Source organism: Syngnathoides biaculeatus, chromosome 2 (assembly GCF_019802595.1).
Source record: "Syngnathoides biaculeatus isolate LvHL_M chromosome 2, ASM1980259v1, whole genome shotgun sequence".
NCBI lineage: Eukaryota > Metazoa > Chordata > Actinopteri > Syngnathiformes > Syngnathidae > Syngnathoides > Syngnathoides biaculeatus.
Genome location: NC_084641.1, coordinates 43,954,693 through 43,971,083, shown reverse-complemented (window position 1 = coordinate 43,971,083; position 16,391 = coordinate 43,954,693). Strand labels below are relative to the sequence as shown.

At 46.2% G+C, this 16,391-nt stretch overlaps 1 protein-coding gene across 1 annotated transcript; it reads left to right on the top strand.

Annotated features, from left to right (window-relative positions):
* Window positions 1-8,489: 8,489 nt before the first annotated feature.
* Window positions 8,490-11,608, top strand: hoxc11a (homeobox C11a). The gene is given in 5 exon segments (XM_061811029.1): window positions 8,490-8,519; window positions 8,521-8,614; window positions 8,617-9,176; window positions 9,178-9,355; window positions 10,812-11,608. Coding segments are annotated over 5 exon segments (1,095 nt in total). The 3' UTR covers window positions 11,045-11,608.
* Window positions 11,609-16,391: the final 4,783 nt, after the last annotated feature.

Below are 16,391 nucleotides of genomic sequence, written 5' to 3'. Positions count from 1 at the left end.
TGCCGATGCGGCTGCAGAAGGTGAATCAATCAGGCCCCCCTCAAAAAAAAAAAAAAAAAAAAAAAAAAAAAAAAAAAAAAAAAACAAAACAAAACAAAACAAGACAGCAACTACAAAATTGCCCAACCTTCTGCGTTCGCTTGGTCTTCAAGTGCATGCACGGCCTCTCTTCGTCATCTTTCCGATTACGATCCACGAGTTAGTCCATCGTTTTTCATTCCCTTTCCCCGAGTCTGACGTTGAACTGTCACGGCACGAATTTGGGGAGGTTCGACTCTCCAAATGGAAGGCGGTGTGTTCAAACGAAGAGCCACATTTGAAATAATTCCCCCCAACGGTCTTTGTGCGTGCGTGAATGGCAAACGAAAAGGGCCTTCTTTTGTAAAAAAAAAAAAAAAAAAAAAAAAAAAAAAAAAAAAAAAAAACCCTGCAAAATAAGCGCTAACCATTTTTAAAAGAAACATCAGCACTGGTTGCATCCACGCGTGGGATCGAATAGCAGAGTGGAATGTGTCCATCCTCACACACACACTCGCCATCCCATAGTTTGGGCCACGCGTGGGCACGTTGACGGGCACGGCCAGCAGGAGAGAGCCCCGATTGAAAGCCTCCGAAATTCGCCATGTTGATGGTGAGTCTGCGTCCCAATGATATTTGATTGGACGCTTTTATTTCGGTGACCTCTTCAGAATGGCCGCATGGACGAAATCATGTTTGAGCTTTCACCAAAATGTCCATGTCCGCATTTTGACCCAAAAAAAAAAAAAAATCAAAAATAATTAAAAAAAAAAATATATATATATATATATATATATCCAGAATAAAGGCCCGATGTTGCCGTTAGCGCAGGAGTCCGTCCCCCCCTCAGGCCTAAAATATCATTTCAGATTTTTGGGGTGCTCATAATAAGTAGCTATCTTTATGACTGAAAATAATCCTAATAATCACCGCGTGGGTGATGCAGTGCGCCATCTGTCGCGTCGCAGTCTGCAGTGTATTTGCAGCATGTTCTGAACTTGAAAATCTCTCACGCGGGCCACTTTTTACGTGGGTGACTTTTTTTCTTGTGGATTCTGTCCCTGTCTTTTCTCTCTCTCTGCCTTTCTTCTTCTTCTTCTCCTCCATTTTCTTCGGGTGTGGGTGCGTGTGACTTTTTTTCCCCCTGTACAATTTGCAACGCCAACAAGCGTTTCGGCCGCCACCAACAAAGAATGGAGGATTATTTCCGTTGTTGTGCGAGGAAGGACGAGCGGGCGCTGCGAGCTCTCCTCCCTCGACGTACTCGCGTCTAACTTTCGGGAAAGTACCGCAACATGTTACTCGCATTCCACGCAAGGGTCCCTTATTGCTCTGCAACGGTGCTCTTTTTGGGCTATTGATCGTCTCGCATTCCGTATTCGAGGCGATTTGTGGACGCGCGGGAGTCGGAACTGCAGGCCTATTGTTATTGTATACCGCCGAAAGTTTTGCTCTCAGCAGAAGTATCCAAAAATGTTCAGTGTAGTCGTTGTTTGTTCTGATGGTTGCTCCCCCCCCCTCCCCGCCGCCCCCTCGTCCTTTCTTTGCGCTTGTGAGGACTGCTCCATTGTCTTGTATAGTAATGATATGAATGTATATGCGTACGCTCTTCAATAAACAGAATATTGCAACGTTTACGGCTGTTCGTTACTGGACCCAGACCTGTTGCACGCTGCCCAAATGGAAGCGGACAGAAAGGGCGCGTTTGCACGCATTTGAAGCGCCGTTTTGTAGGCACGTAATTGCGCACGCTGTGAACGAGCCCACACAGGTTGGCTTTGCCCGATTTGGGACGCCCGCCTGCGTGCGTGCGTGCGTGCGTGCGAAAGGTGCGCCACAGAGGTGAGCTCCATGCACCGGCCCTTTCTGCAAAGAAAAATACAATTCCACTAAAACGTGCAAGCTTCTCTCCACTTTTCCTGCGTGCTTCTCTTGCTTTCGGCTTTTTCTTCTTCTTTTCTTTCGTTCTTTTTCCTTTTTAACGTGACCTCCTTTCAGCTCGAACTTAAAATGGATCCGCTTCGGTCCAATAGCTCTGTCAAGTCAGTAACGGGTGTCCGGCCCGGTGCTCCACAAGCCCACTGGAGCCACTTTTGGCTCTTTTACGTGCACCCGCACACTTGATATAAAAGCAGGCCTTGTGAAAGTGGAGACGCAAAAAGCTCTCCCTACTGGTAAGAAAGCGTAAAGCAATGCAAGGCCGTGTAAAGTGTGTGTTTGTTCTTTTCAGCGCGTGGAAGCGTTTGTTGTTGTCTTTTCACACCACTTTCACTCGTCCCGCGAGCTCAATTTGATCAATGAAGTTAGTGGACGTGCCAGAGGTTGCATGGCGCAAGCTTGCGTCACCTGCTATCTTTTCTTATTTCACTTGTGGCCAATGCGTGCAATTGTTGTTGATTCCACACGCGTTATTTTTCCATTTTCCCGAAATGACGTAGAACTCCTCGCAGACGTTATCTAATTTTGGAGGAACTCGAGTGGCAACGTCGGAGCTAACTGCGTCACAAAATGTGAAAGTTTGACGTGGGACTCGTTGGCGAAGCGATTTGTAGCCCGCAGATGATGACAAACAGCTGGAGATCTGCTTCGGCTTCCAGAATCCTCCACGCCAAACTACACAAAGAACTTTCACCTTTCAAACTTGCATCCGAGTCACGCGTCTTGGCCCCACGAGACTACGTGGAGGTCCACATAATCATAAGAACTAGTAATAATGATGATGATGATGATGACGAGATCCGGGCAGCTTGAAATGAGCCTTGCAGCGTTTTGTGCGCAAACTGCGACAAAGTGTAAACAAAGCGATGAAAAAGCAACGAGGTGGCTCGGAGCGATTTGAGCGCATCATTCGGAGCTGCAATGTTTTTGCCTGTCAAACGCGCAGTTGGCCATGAAAGGACGTCAATGGCTGCCTTCGTATTTGTTTGCTGCCGCCGTCTCGTTAAATGGCCCGCACGAGCGTCATGGATGCAAAATGCTCCATCTCGCTCCTGACGTGCGGCTCTGCCGGGCACATATCCCAACATCCCGGGTCACGTGGCGTTGGAAGCAATGAGTCTTGACTTCATTCATTCATTCCAAAAAGCCCAATTCACGACATTAATAGCAACTTGACGGCAATCAAGACTGTTAGAAAGGCGCAATAGTTTTTTTTTTTTTTTTTAATTGTGTTTTATAACCACGATCGCAGGTTTAACGTGTCGTGTTATGTTTTTTTTTTTTTTAATAATTATTACTGAAATCCTTATTAGTGTTTGCCGACCCTTTGGCTTGGGACGTCTTTAATCCGAGCCTACGACCGAACAATGTCCTCAACGTGGCCTTGGAATGCGGCTTCAACTTGAATCAGTACAAGAAAACTTTGACGTGAATGCACCACTTTAGTTGCATTACCCCCCCCCCCACTCCCCGCGCCCCCAGTAGGTATCACGCAGTATTGTAAATATGAGCTTTTCATTCCTATATTTGCGTCTGCATGTGCTCTAATTGTCACCATTTCGTCTTCCGCCAATAAAACAAAACCAAGGCCTGAAAAGTGCTGCGCAACCCGATTGTAAAACCAAAAAAAAAAAAAAAAAAAAACCTCACTGAGGGCTTTGCAGGACTCATTTTGGAACAATGGCGGTGTGCTCGGGACTAAGTTTGACTTTGAGACTGCCCAAATGTGTTTATGGCGGCCTGTCTCCGCGTCCCAAAGGTCAGCGAGCTTCACGGTGCCCTTCGCAGAGAACTTGTGCCCCCCCCCTACCCCCCCCCCACCGCTTGGAGCGATCCGCAGGCCCTTTATGGCGCGGAGCTGACGAGAAAAGCACCAAGAAAAAGACAAACTACTGTTTGTTGTTCTTGCCCAATTGCGTCCGTGCGTGCGCGCGCGCGCGCGCGCGGGGTATACTCTCGAATTTTCCACAAAAGAATTCGGTCCGTCTGACTTGTTTCCTTTCCAAGGGGTCTTCCATTGATGTTGACATCATGTTAGAGATGTTGTCTGCATTTATTCCGGTAATCTTCACGACAAGTTTTTTTTTTTTTTTTTTTTTTTGCCGGGCGCCTGTCCCTAATTAAAAAAAAAAACATTTCAAATTGATTCGCGCCTTCATTTAAGAATAATTTCATATCGTTATCTTTTATTTGGAGGGGGGGGGTAGATTGTAAAAAAAAAGACGATCTGTGGATCTACATACCTCTGTTTTTCAATCAAATTGTGGGAATAATTGGGAATATAATTCGCCCTTTAATCTTCAGAATTGGGGGAGAATATTTGGCCCGAGAGTGCGTTCAGGTCAAGTAGCTGCACAAGTTTGATTTACCGATATCACATTTTTTTTTATGCAGCCAAATTCAAAGAAATTTAGCACAGCAGGCAAATAACTTTCCATTTTACGCGAACGTGCAGAATAAATTGTTGGACTTTCTCCATATTTTTGGAGCCCCGAAATCAAAACCTACTTTTCAAAACGTGCTCTTTATCTTAATATTTGAGTTACTTGTTTATTCGCATATGGAAAAGCTTTGCTGAGCGAGCTGCACATTTCAGATCATCTTTCCTAGTCAAGGCAAACAATTACAATAACTTCAATCTCACTCGCCACCACTCCCAAAATAAATAACATCAAATAATAACGAAGCTGGTGAGTTACTAAAAAAAATATACACGAATCGTACATTTGATTTTCATTTCTCCTATTTTCTAAAGACAAGTTTCAATTATTTGATGGTCGCTTTAATTCATTTGACAACATCCTGACAGTTGCTCTTCGGTGCACATTTAACAAAACAATAACAATTATCACTAAATGTAGATGCGGTTAATCCGGCGTTTGCTTATAAAATATTTATTTGGGTTGCAATTACCTTCATTAATAGTACATTTAATTGGCAATACAAAACTGTAAATATCGGTAATATCAGCACCGTTTGGGCAATTACCTGAATAGTTCCGGAGGTCCGAACAGAAACCCCCAAAATTGATGTCGATTTCTTTTTCCTGTCCGTGCTTTAAATTTCACGCTGACAGAATTAGCCGATTTCAGCACAATTTGGGCGGTCACGGTGCATTTAAACAAACATCCCATGTTTTTTTTTTTTTTTTGTCCGCGCAACGTGAAATAATGTCAGACTTAATCACAATTTTAAAAATCACAATGGAACTAAGAGGGCATTTTGAAAAAGCTTGATGTGCTGCAGACACGTGTTTTATCTTGTGACCGAATGTCGGAAACACAGAGGCTTCGCGCGTGGTGCATTCACTCAGAGCTCCATAAAATCCAAGTAAAAATAAAAAACGAGTAATAACATGTAAATACCAACAATAAATAAATCATCATCGTGATACTCATCACAACGAGGCCTGCAAGTGTTCGCAACCTCATGCGGCCAAGTTGAACTGGCCGACTTCCATCCAATGAAAGTGATGTTAGCCACGCGGGGACAGTAAAGTCATTAGAGGTCGCTTTGGTTTAACTTTTAGTTTTGGTCGAGTTTTTCTTTTTTGTGTGTGTGTGCGTGGGGTTTTTTTTTTTCTTGTCCTCCTGGCCCTGGGCCACAGTCGAAGAGAGTGCGGCCGTTTCTCCGTCGGTCGGACTCGTGTTTTGGGTGAGGGTTAGGCCGCCATCATCATCGTCGTCGTCGTCATCATCATTATCATCATCATCATCATCATCATCATCGTCACCACCACGGCTTGCATTCCGCACTTTCCACGGACAACACCCCCAGCCAGCGCCTCAGCTCTGACTCGCGCGTTGCATAATCGCCGGCATTTGACAGCAAGTCTACGTGCTGTTGATCACGCTTGAAAGACGTTTGTGTGCAAACAGGCTGCGCATTTGGTGCAATCGGGAGCGTCCGCGTTGTCCCGGGTCCTACTGCGAGCGGAATATCGGCTGCCGTCCGAGGAAATAAACACATGATAAAGCTCATTCTTCGGTCGGTCACGCGCGCGCAGCCGCCTTAAACCCCCCCCCCCCCCTAGACAAATATTTCCAATTGATGGACGTTGGCCGCTCGCAATCTGACACATTATGACAGACGCCCCAAAGTAAATGCTGCAAAAAGGCCCGTTGGCGGTGACGTGGAAGCTTTCAAAGCGTGCTGAGAAGTCGCCTCGGCTCTTTTCGTCACATTTGAACTTCTCTGTGCAGTCTCACACACACACACACACACCACACACACACACACACACACACGCGCGCGAATCTGTCTCAGTTCGTCGCTGGTTGATAGCCCGTGGACGGCTCACGCACAGAATTCAGACAACGACGATCTGTGCATTCTCCTTTATTTGATGTACGGGAAAGAAAGAAAGAAAGAAAAAGAAAGAAAGAAAGAAAGAAAGAAGAAAGAAAGAAAGAAAGAAGAAAGAAAGAAGAAAGAAAGAAAGAAAGAAAAAAAAACCCCAAAGTAAATATTTTCTTGCCGTGTGCCGTGCCACACCTCAAATCAGGAACTTCACAGTATGTCCGCAAAAATCTTGGCGTCGTTGGCGTCCTTCACATTCCACGAGTGACGCGGAGGAGTTTGCTTTTCTTGACTTTTTTTTCTTTTCTTTTCTTTGCTGTGCTTTAGATTGCGAGCAAAATATGGGCCCGGTTTGAGTTTTGCGCGTTAAGAGCCATCCGAATTCCCCTCATTCTCAGCCTTTACGGCTTTTGCAGAACAAAAGGATTTAGTGTTACTACAGCCATTGGCGAGTTTTATGGCGGACGTATAGAGGCCATTTTTAGTGGTCAAATTCAAGTGCTGTGTCTGGACAGCTGTCTGCTTCCTTTGTACTTGCACGGCGCATCTCGCCGGATCACCTTTTGTCACCGAAACCGCGAAACGAGCTCACGCCACGGCCACGTTTGTCCAACACCTCGGCCAAATTGTCAAAATTGGGCTGCAGAAAACCATCAAACGATCATTCACGAGTCCACTGTAGGATGTAGGAAGTGTCCAATAATCATAAACAATGGACCGTTATATTAATTCCACCGTGTGATTGTATCTGTTAGTCTATAAAGACTCCAAGACGGCCCACAACAGTACAATTAAAAGTTTACAGCGAGGCAGGAAAGAACAAACAAACGCATCTTTTCAAACCACTCGTTAATTTATTTCAAGAAAGAAAGAAATAACAACAAAGGGAACAATCAAACCCCCACTGGTTAATGTCGACATTCCGCTGCTGCTGCTACCAAATAAATAAATAAATAACAAATGAAAATAAAACAAGATCACACATGCATCAGCTGGGACTTATTTACTTTTAGAGACAAAATGTCGAAATTCATTTTTTTTTTTTTTTTTTTGGGTCGGCGACGAAGACAAAGTACACGTAAGTCTTATTGTTACTGCACAGCGAAAGACGAGCGGATGGCGTATTTTTCAGCAACAAGACTTTGAAGAATAGTTTCGGAGCAAATCTGTCGTTCGTAAAGAAGAATAACAATCATCTTAATCCCAATAACAATAAATGATGATGTTCCAGATGAAGTGTTGTTTACGTGAGTGCGTCCGAGACATCATGTGCTTCACTGCTCGTACTTTCTGCAACGACTTTCGTGTTTTCCGAAGCAAACCACATGTGACTCCATTGTGAGTTGACACACACAACAACAACAACAACAACAACAAATTAAAACATTTTGCGTCGCCTCCCTGGGAAAAAAAAAATAAAATGAAATAAATAAAGGTTAGTCTAACAACAACAAGAGAATTATCTCGAGGATGGAGGGCAACGATTTCATTTGCAGAGAACCCCCGTAAATCAGCTTTAATTAAAAACAAAACGAACAAACAAACAAAAAAAAAAAAAACACCTGCCTTTAATACTCACTACATGGCGCACGCAACAGTCGGGAAATAAAATGGCAATCAAGAGGCGTCGTGAAGGCACTGACAGATGAGCGTGAAAGTGGTTTGGACGGTCCAGCGTGCAGCAGAACCCGACCGCGGTGGCCCCACCTGCACGCACACACCAGAAAACACGGAGGAAAATCCTGCATATTTATTGTGCTATGGAATTGTTCTTTGACTGCTCGGCCACGCTGACGCGCTTGCGGCCACTTTCCAAAGGCATATTTTATGTTAGTGTGTGTAAATGTCAGCGTCAATAATGCTGCGGATAAAATATCATCTGGGGGTGGGGGTGGGGGTGGGTGGGGGGGGGGTATTACAGGAGATGACCGTGGCAAAAAAAAAAAAAATTCACAATAATAAGAACGGCTGGCCCCTTACCTGTAAAACTCCATCAAAGTACAATATGCTTAGGAGGGGTGAGCGTGGTTTTGCACGCACATAAAGACGAGCGTCAAATGGAATCAGACGCGTCGCTCTTGATTTTGCTGTATGAAAATGATTCGTTTGAACCCCCACCACCCCCCACCCCCCACCCCACCCGCTCCACCCGCGCGCACACACACACACACCCCAACCCCCTGGATGTAACGAGCCCAACCACTCCTACACATGCAACTCTTCCAAATTGATATATGACAATATCTACTTTCGATCACGTGTCCAGCAGGCAGGCGACTTAGACGGATTGCGCGTCATCTCGCCTTCCCCAAATTTTCTCCGGTGCCGCCGCTCGCGTCCAAAACATCTTTATCGACGGAGCGCGAAAGATGTTCAACTCTGTGAACCTGGGCAACTTCTGCTCCCAGACGCGCAAGGACCGGACGTCGGAATTCGGGGACAGGACGGGCTGCGCGTCCAACCTCTACCTCCCCAGCTGCACTTACTACGTGCCCGAGTTCTCCGCCGTGTCGTCCTTCCTCCCGCAGGCCCCGTCCCGCCAGATCAGCTACCCGTACTCCACCAACCTCTCGCAAGTGCAGCCGGTTCGCGAGGTGTCCTACGGCTTGGACGCGGCCGGCAAATGGCACCACCGGAGCAACTACGCGTCGTGCTACTCGGCGGGAGACGAGCTGGTGCATAGGGACTGCCTTCCGCCTTCCACCATGACGGAAATGCTCATGAAGAACGAGAGCGCGTACAACCACCACCACGCACATCACCACCACCACCACCACCACCACCCGGGCTCCAATCACCCCGCAGCGGGCTTCTACTCCGGCGTGGCCAAGAACAACGTCCTCCCGCAGGGCTTCGACCGCTTCTTCGAGACGGCGTACTGCAGCGGCGCAGACAATCAGACGGACACTTGTTTACAGAAGGCCGAGGGGGGGAAGCAGCCTGGCGGAGGCGGAGGCGGAGGCGGCGGCGGCGGCGGCGGCGGCGGCGGCGGCGGCGGCGGCGACCCCCACCACCACCAACACCAACACCAACACAACCACCACCAGCAGCAGCAGCAGCAGCAGCAGCAGCAGCAGCAATCCGCTTCGGCAGCCTCCGAGCACGACAAAGACGCCGCCGCGGACGAGGATGACGACGACGACGACGACGACGCCGCGGAGGAGGAGAACCAAGGGGAGGAGGAAGAGGAGCAGCGGCGGCAGCGGCGGCAGCAGCAGCGGCAGCAGCGGCACACCAACTCCGGTTCCTGCACGCCGTCCTCTGCGGCCACCAAGGAAGGGACCGGCGCAAAAAGCAACCACTCCAGTAGGTAGAAGCTGTAAAATGGAGGGGGGGGGGGGGGAGCTTAAGAGGGCTAGCTAGCCCGCTGTTTTGTCGCTCTCATTTTATGTGGACTTTTATAAGCATTCAAAAGGATTTTATTATAAGCTCACAAAAGCGCTTTCTTGCGATGAGAAGAATTTTTACGACGGCGAAGCGCTTCGAAAACGGCCCTCGCGTACACGCCGCGTGCTGCATGGGCGAGTCGCTCTCACTCTCGGCTTTTATTTTATTTTATTTTATTTTATTTTATTTTGTATTTTTGTTTTTATTTATTGATGTATTTTTTTCGGTCCTCGTCGCTATTTGACATCCAGCATATACATATGTAAATTTAAAGAGACAGCGCGCTCGTGACAAACGGTAACTTTGATCGTGAACTTGCATTGGGCGTTTTACGAAGGGATTTTCTTTCTTCTTCTTGTGTTCGCCGAACGTGCGTAAAAGCCAATTGGGCAGAACACTGCTGTTGGCGTCTTGTGAAATGTCTTTTTTGAAAACACCGCATGCGTGTCCATGCTGCACAAAGTGCACACAATCATTTTTATTGGCGCAAATGGGGATTAGTAGCGCTGATAAAATGTGCATTTGCCTCCTTCGCTTGGACACCAGCCCAAGATTAAATACGAAAACGCGTTGCTACAATCCCGCTAAAACATGGCACACACACACACACACACACACACACACAAACATCCGTGTTGCTTTCTGTCTCGTTTGGAATATTTTACTGATGAGGGGGTGGGACACACACACACACACACACACCACACACACACACACACACACAACAATCCCGTTTCCCCCCAGTCACCTGTTTGATTCAAAGTTATCGGTCCTCGGAGGTGTGCAAAAGCCTTTGCGAATGTGGCCAAATGCATTTCAACACGAGTGCCAAGAGTGTGTAAATTGTGAGTTCGACTCCGGAGGAATGCGAGGCCACATAATGCGGCGAAATGGCGTCAATTTACAACAGATAAACACGTGCTTACATGCTGTCGCTTGCTGTTATTTACTCCGAACGCTTGGGATATTTTGCGCTCTTAAATATCAACCCCGACCGCTTGTGAGTCTTTTAGGTACTTTAATTTATTTTATTTTTTTATTTTTTTTTTTTTTTTTGGGGGGGGAGAGAGATATTGTTTGCAAGCCTGGCTTTAGCTAATTAATTTTGCATTCTTTTTTTTTTTTTTTTTTTTTTTTTTGGCTGATTATCTCGACCTGTCGTTTTGTAGGCACTCCGCGCACAAGGAAGAAGAGGTGTCCCTACTCCAAGTTCCAAATCCGAGAACTAGAGCGAGAGTTTTTCTTCAACGTTTACATCAACAAGGAAAAACGTCTGCAGCTTTCCCGCATGCTAAACCTCACCGACCGCCAGGTTAAAATTTGGTTTCAGAATAGACGAATGAAGGAGAAGAAGCTGAGCAGGGATCGCCTGCAGTATTTCTCCGGAAATCCCTTGTTGTGAGCGGGTGGGCGGGGGGCATCGCCACAGTCTTGGACAGTGGCCCCGAGGCCAAGATCGCAGCCGCTCACGTCAAACAATTGTAAACGTGGGCTTCAAAAGCATCCTCTTTGGGGGAGTATACGCTGTGTGTATGTGGACTCTTGTTTTTTTTTTTTTGTTGTTTTTTTTTGTAGGCCTGCACGAGGATCAACAAAACAAACAAACAAAAAAAAATGTCATTTTCTTATTGCGCACGGGTGGGGGTGAGGGGTGTGTATTTCTAGCTGGCTCTCAGAGTAAAAAAAAACAAAAAACAAAATACCTATAATATGAAAAAAAAAATCAACCATGCTGTTTTCTCGTTTATTCCAAAACTCCACGTCGATTGTTATTACAATTTTTTGGGGGGAGCGAAATGTTTTCAGTCGTTCTCGCGTGGGCAACTCTGGTCCATGTATATAGCATATCCTTAGAATTATTTGCCGACCAGAGTTGATACGAGCGTAATATTTCCAGGCTGCGACGCCAAATGTGACGTCCAATCTGTGAAAAACAATTCAATGCACTTGTAGAAAAGCTGGGAAGTTTCTCCACATGGCCGCTGCTCCTCCAGCCCCAACCACTTTGAACAGCTTTAATAGAATCAATACTCGTCAACGGATTTGGTGCTTTGGGTTCCATAAAAGGGAGCACAACACTGTCGACCTGTGTATCCTCAACGCGATTCCTACGAAATAAACTCAACGCATATCGGCCAAACGTGACGTCTTTTTGTGCTTCTTGTGCAACTTCACGCGTTAGCAAGTTGAGGCCGCAACGCCATCTGAAAGTTGGGGATGAAGGCCTCGCAGATGCGTCTCGTTTGGGAGCAGTATATACAATATACATACGTATATATATATATTTTTTTTTTTTTTGGGGGGGGGGGGAGCCCCACTTCCAAAGGAGCGCTGTCGCATTCAGCCCAAACTGGAGAGACACACCGTCCAATGATAACCTTTTTTTTTTTTTTTTTTAGTGCCCACTAAATGGAATCCCCACTCTTGTTGTCCAGTCTAGACACCGCCATAAAGACAGAGGCACTAAATGGCCTTTTTTTCTCTCCGTCTTAATTGCACCTTCTGTTCTGGCCGAAAAAGCCTTCCCTTCCGCAGTAAATAGAAAACATGCACGTTTGCCAAGAGCTTTCCACATGAACTCGGACTGTGCAAGTCTGCACACCCCCTTGCCCGCACTCCTTCATTTTATTTTGTATTTTGTATTTTTTTTTTTTTTGGCGCGAACCCGAGTGGGGAAAACGTAATTCCACTTTAGTAACTATAGTATCACCCCTTCCATTTTTTACAAATGGAATGTTCCCATTTATTTCCAGTAGGGAGCAAATTGGACATGTCATGTTTCATATTTTGGTCTTGCACTGGAGCACATTTGATAATGAAATCGAGTCTTTGAACTTCAATAATGTCAAGGCCTTCACCTTTAACCTGTTGCAATAAAGTGGAATCAAGGACTCCCCTGCACCCCCCGCCCCCGCCCCGTCCCGGATGTGTGCGTCTGAATGGGCCAATGAGAATGAGTGGGAACGGGACGTGGAATGTGTGCAGGCTTCAACTTTGACCCGTGGCGTTATAAACTACAGCAGGTAACTCGGGAACTTCTTTGTGCTCGCTCCTGTTTTAGAATCTTGGAAGACATAAAGACAAATCCCACAATCTGTTCGATTATTTGCATTTGACATTGACGGTGGAAAAGTTTCATTTGGCATGACTACGACTCAATTTTCAGTTAGCATCGGTAAAGTGTCGCGATTATTTGTGGGCGGGGCTTGTTTCGTCCACGTGCCCTGTCCACTTCCTGGCGACATGTTTTCCCCTCCTCTAATAATCCAGATCAGGGCTGCTATGCGTAATGGAGCCAGAAAGGGATGGGGGTGGGGGTGGGTGTTTGTGTGACAAAAGGAGACCCCATCCCCAACTGACCACTCCCACCAACCTTGGCCCTGGATCATCCGGATCATATGTCGCGTTGCATCTCTTTGGAAGGGGGGGGGGGGTTGTAAAACTCCCCCTCAGCGCCTCCAAAACCTCGCGTCGTGTATGTGTGTGTGTGTGTGTGTGTGTGTGTGTGTGTGTGGTGTGTGTGTGTGTGTGTGTGAGTGAGCTTTGTGTTTTCTTTCGCCCACGGGATGTCGGTCGCGTTTCCTGATGTGGGCAGTGACATCAGAGGTTCGAGCAGAGGCAAAATGACTCCTGGCTTGGACTTTCCACTCAGCGGAATGTCGGAATGGGTCGGAATGGGTCGGGCCCTCCCGAGACCAGCGAGCGGCTTTTTTTATGTGAAAGATTAAACGTTTCAAGCAAACTGAAAAACGGAATGCATGAAACTGACAAGAAGGGAAGTGAACAATCGGGTTTTTTTTTACAATCGCAACCCATACTTGTAGCAATGATCTCTGAAATATATAGATGTATACATATTTAATTTTTGGGGGGACCCAAGTTAGATTGTATGTACACATTAAAACTTGAACTTCAATCGTGAAACGCGCTGCTTGCCAATGAACGGAACACCTTGAAAATGAAGCACACGTACACAAACATGTATACATACCATTGACATTTATTTCTTTGTTTTTCTCCTCTTGTGACGTTTGGAAATATCGTTTTCAACCGTCCCACTCTAGAGAGATGGAATTAGGTACCGAGTTGACACTTTTACAAAGTCCAAAAGTAAATCCCATGTATTTGGCGACGAAGAGGAGTTTTGTAGCGTTTTGAAACATTTGCTGAAGCCAGGCAAAAAGCCACCTTTGCTTTTAATGCGATTTGGCGTTTTTGCGTTCTCGTATGAAAGCGCTGAGGATTTGTGGCTTGAACACGACTTTATTCCTGCTGCGGCGTCTCACGAGGAAGCAACCTTCAAAGTGAAGAAGAGCAAAGCAAGTGAAATAAAATTCAGACTTTGTCAAAGCACGTGATCCTTGCTATTTCCAAATATTAGCGCTGAATTGAAGATGAGCGATCTGCATTGTAAATGAAATTTCACCAATGTGTTCAACCCACTTCCCCCACCCACTCCCTCCTTTAACAAACACCAATGAAAGTGTTATAGACTAGCGAGCGCTGTTACGCTGGGGTGTACCGTTCCCATCCCAGCACCTTCCCTCTTCTAGTGAGCAATAAAACAGTTCGACGCAATAAAAAGGGCCTCCAGCTTCTCGCTGCACAAATAAGGCCCCAAAACGCCTTCATTTCCATGAAGCACATTTGTGCCTTTCTCCTGGCTAATAATTCCCATTCGGCAAACGCTCTTTGTTGTCGTCGTCCTTCCACACGTCATCGCGGGTTCCGGAGGTGTGTTTCGCTGTACACGTGTACTGTATACTTGTAAGATTTAATAAGGCGGTGCTGTTGCGCTCCTTTGACGGCGGTCGCCACTCCGGTTTTTAATCAAGAACCTACATGATTCTGGCGCCGTAAAATTTCACTTAGGCACGCGTGAAAGTAGGCACAAGCTTCCTCGCATCCATTTGGGAAAGATATTTATTTACTTACACGTGATGCCGGGAGCAAATTAGCGGCGGCGTCACGGCACTTCCTGATTTGCGCAAACAAACCCAAATTCAAACATAAACTCAGAACATAATTCAGATCCGCTGGCCGCACCTTCTCCCGCGGCGCTTACTTATCCTGAACGCCTCGAGCTTCGCCTTCAATCGGACGCAAATAAGGTTAGCACGTCTTCAAAGTTCATTCACAGACGTCCGCATTTTGGGATGGTTAGGGTGAGGTTCGGGTTACCGTGACAAAAACAAAACAAAACAAAACAACACAAAACAAAACAAAACAAAACAAAAATGCTCGGTAATGTGCTCCATGTGCCACAATATTAAGATACTCTACTGTGATGACTTCACTTACGTTTGGATGACTCCACAATCAAGAATGGCAGAAAATGTTCAATATCAGCAAAATATAGATCGACTAGGCACTTAACCTCAAAACAAAGTTTTCAAACCTTCTCCACGTGACTCGTTCGGTACCGAGTGAAATGCGGGGTGGAAAAAAAGAAGAATTGAATTTTTGAAGGCAACCTTCGCAGTGAGTGTAATAGTGTAACACACTTTACAATAAACGCTTGTAAGCGTGAAAGAGGCTCAAAATCAACAAACGGCCCAAATCCTTAGAAATGTCCCCGTCATCGGAGAAGAAGACGCTTTTCCTTTCTGTCACCTGACCGGGTACATTTTTGTGCACGCGTTGTTGCCGACGTCCGAGAAACCACAAACGTGCCGAAATACACGCAGAAAATGTGCCAGTCAGTCAAAGGGTGGATCATCATATTTGTTTTTTTTTTTTGTTTTTTTCCCCTCTTTGACTGTATGTTTACTGTGTGCCCTCGGAGAGTATGCTTGTTTCTGACACCTGTGGCATATGAAACATGACATCCGAGTGGCATTATTGCACAGGAAAGAATTGTGCTCTTTCCATTCTGAATGGGTGAATATATATTTTGGCTGTCATCTCTTTGCTGTTTTTGTAAGATTAGTCGTGTCCTTCGGGGACACGCTTTCCTTTCATTTGAATGCAGAAATGTCTTTTGCCCCATCGCTAATATTATCTGTTTTAACTTCTGCCAGTGCATATAAACTTATGAGCCACATATTTCGATCGCTCGGGTCGATCCATCTGTCTCGAGCTACCCACCAAGCTAGCTAGCTCACTAGCTAGCTCTTTGGATGTAACGTGTGTTTGTGTATGTAAACAGGGTGCCTGTGTGTAGATCGCGGTTGTGGCTGTGTTCGCTGCAGACTTGTGCTCCATAACGGCAGCCTTCAAAACATGTGTTTTATTCAAAAAAAAAAAAAAAAAAACAAAAAAACCCACATGTAGATGTCGGGGGGGGGGAAGAAAACACGCGGAGGCACGCAGCTCAAGTGTGAAGCAACACGCAACTTGACCGCCATGTGTTACTACATTCCAGAATCAGCCCTCACTTAACTTGATCATTCCCCTCAATTTCGACCACCCCCATTTGTGTTTCGTGATGTCCTGCAGGCAAGGAGTGTGTGCGTGCGTGTGTGCGGGCGCGCGCGCGCGCGCGCTTGGAGGTCATTTCCCTCTCAACGCCAAACAAGATATTATGTCTAATTATCTTCACTGTGGTACCACACTGAAGTCCCACGGAGCACAAGAGGAAGACATAAGGCGAGAGACGTTTCGGTTTCTCTTACCTCACTCAGCATTTATTTCACAGAGCACACGAATCACGGTAAACTCGCACCTTGCACTCAGTCCATCGAAACAAAGTACAAATCAAGTTCTTCGTCGGCATGGCGGCCTCGCAGTTTGCTGCCTTTTTTTGAGCG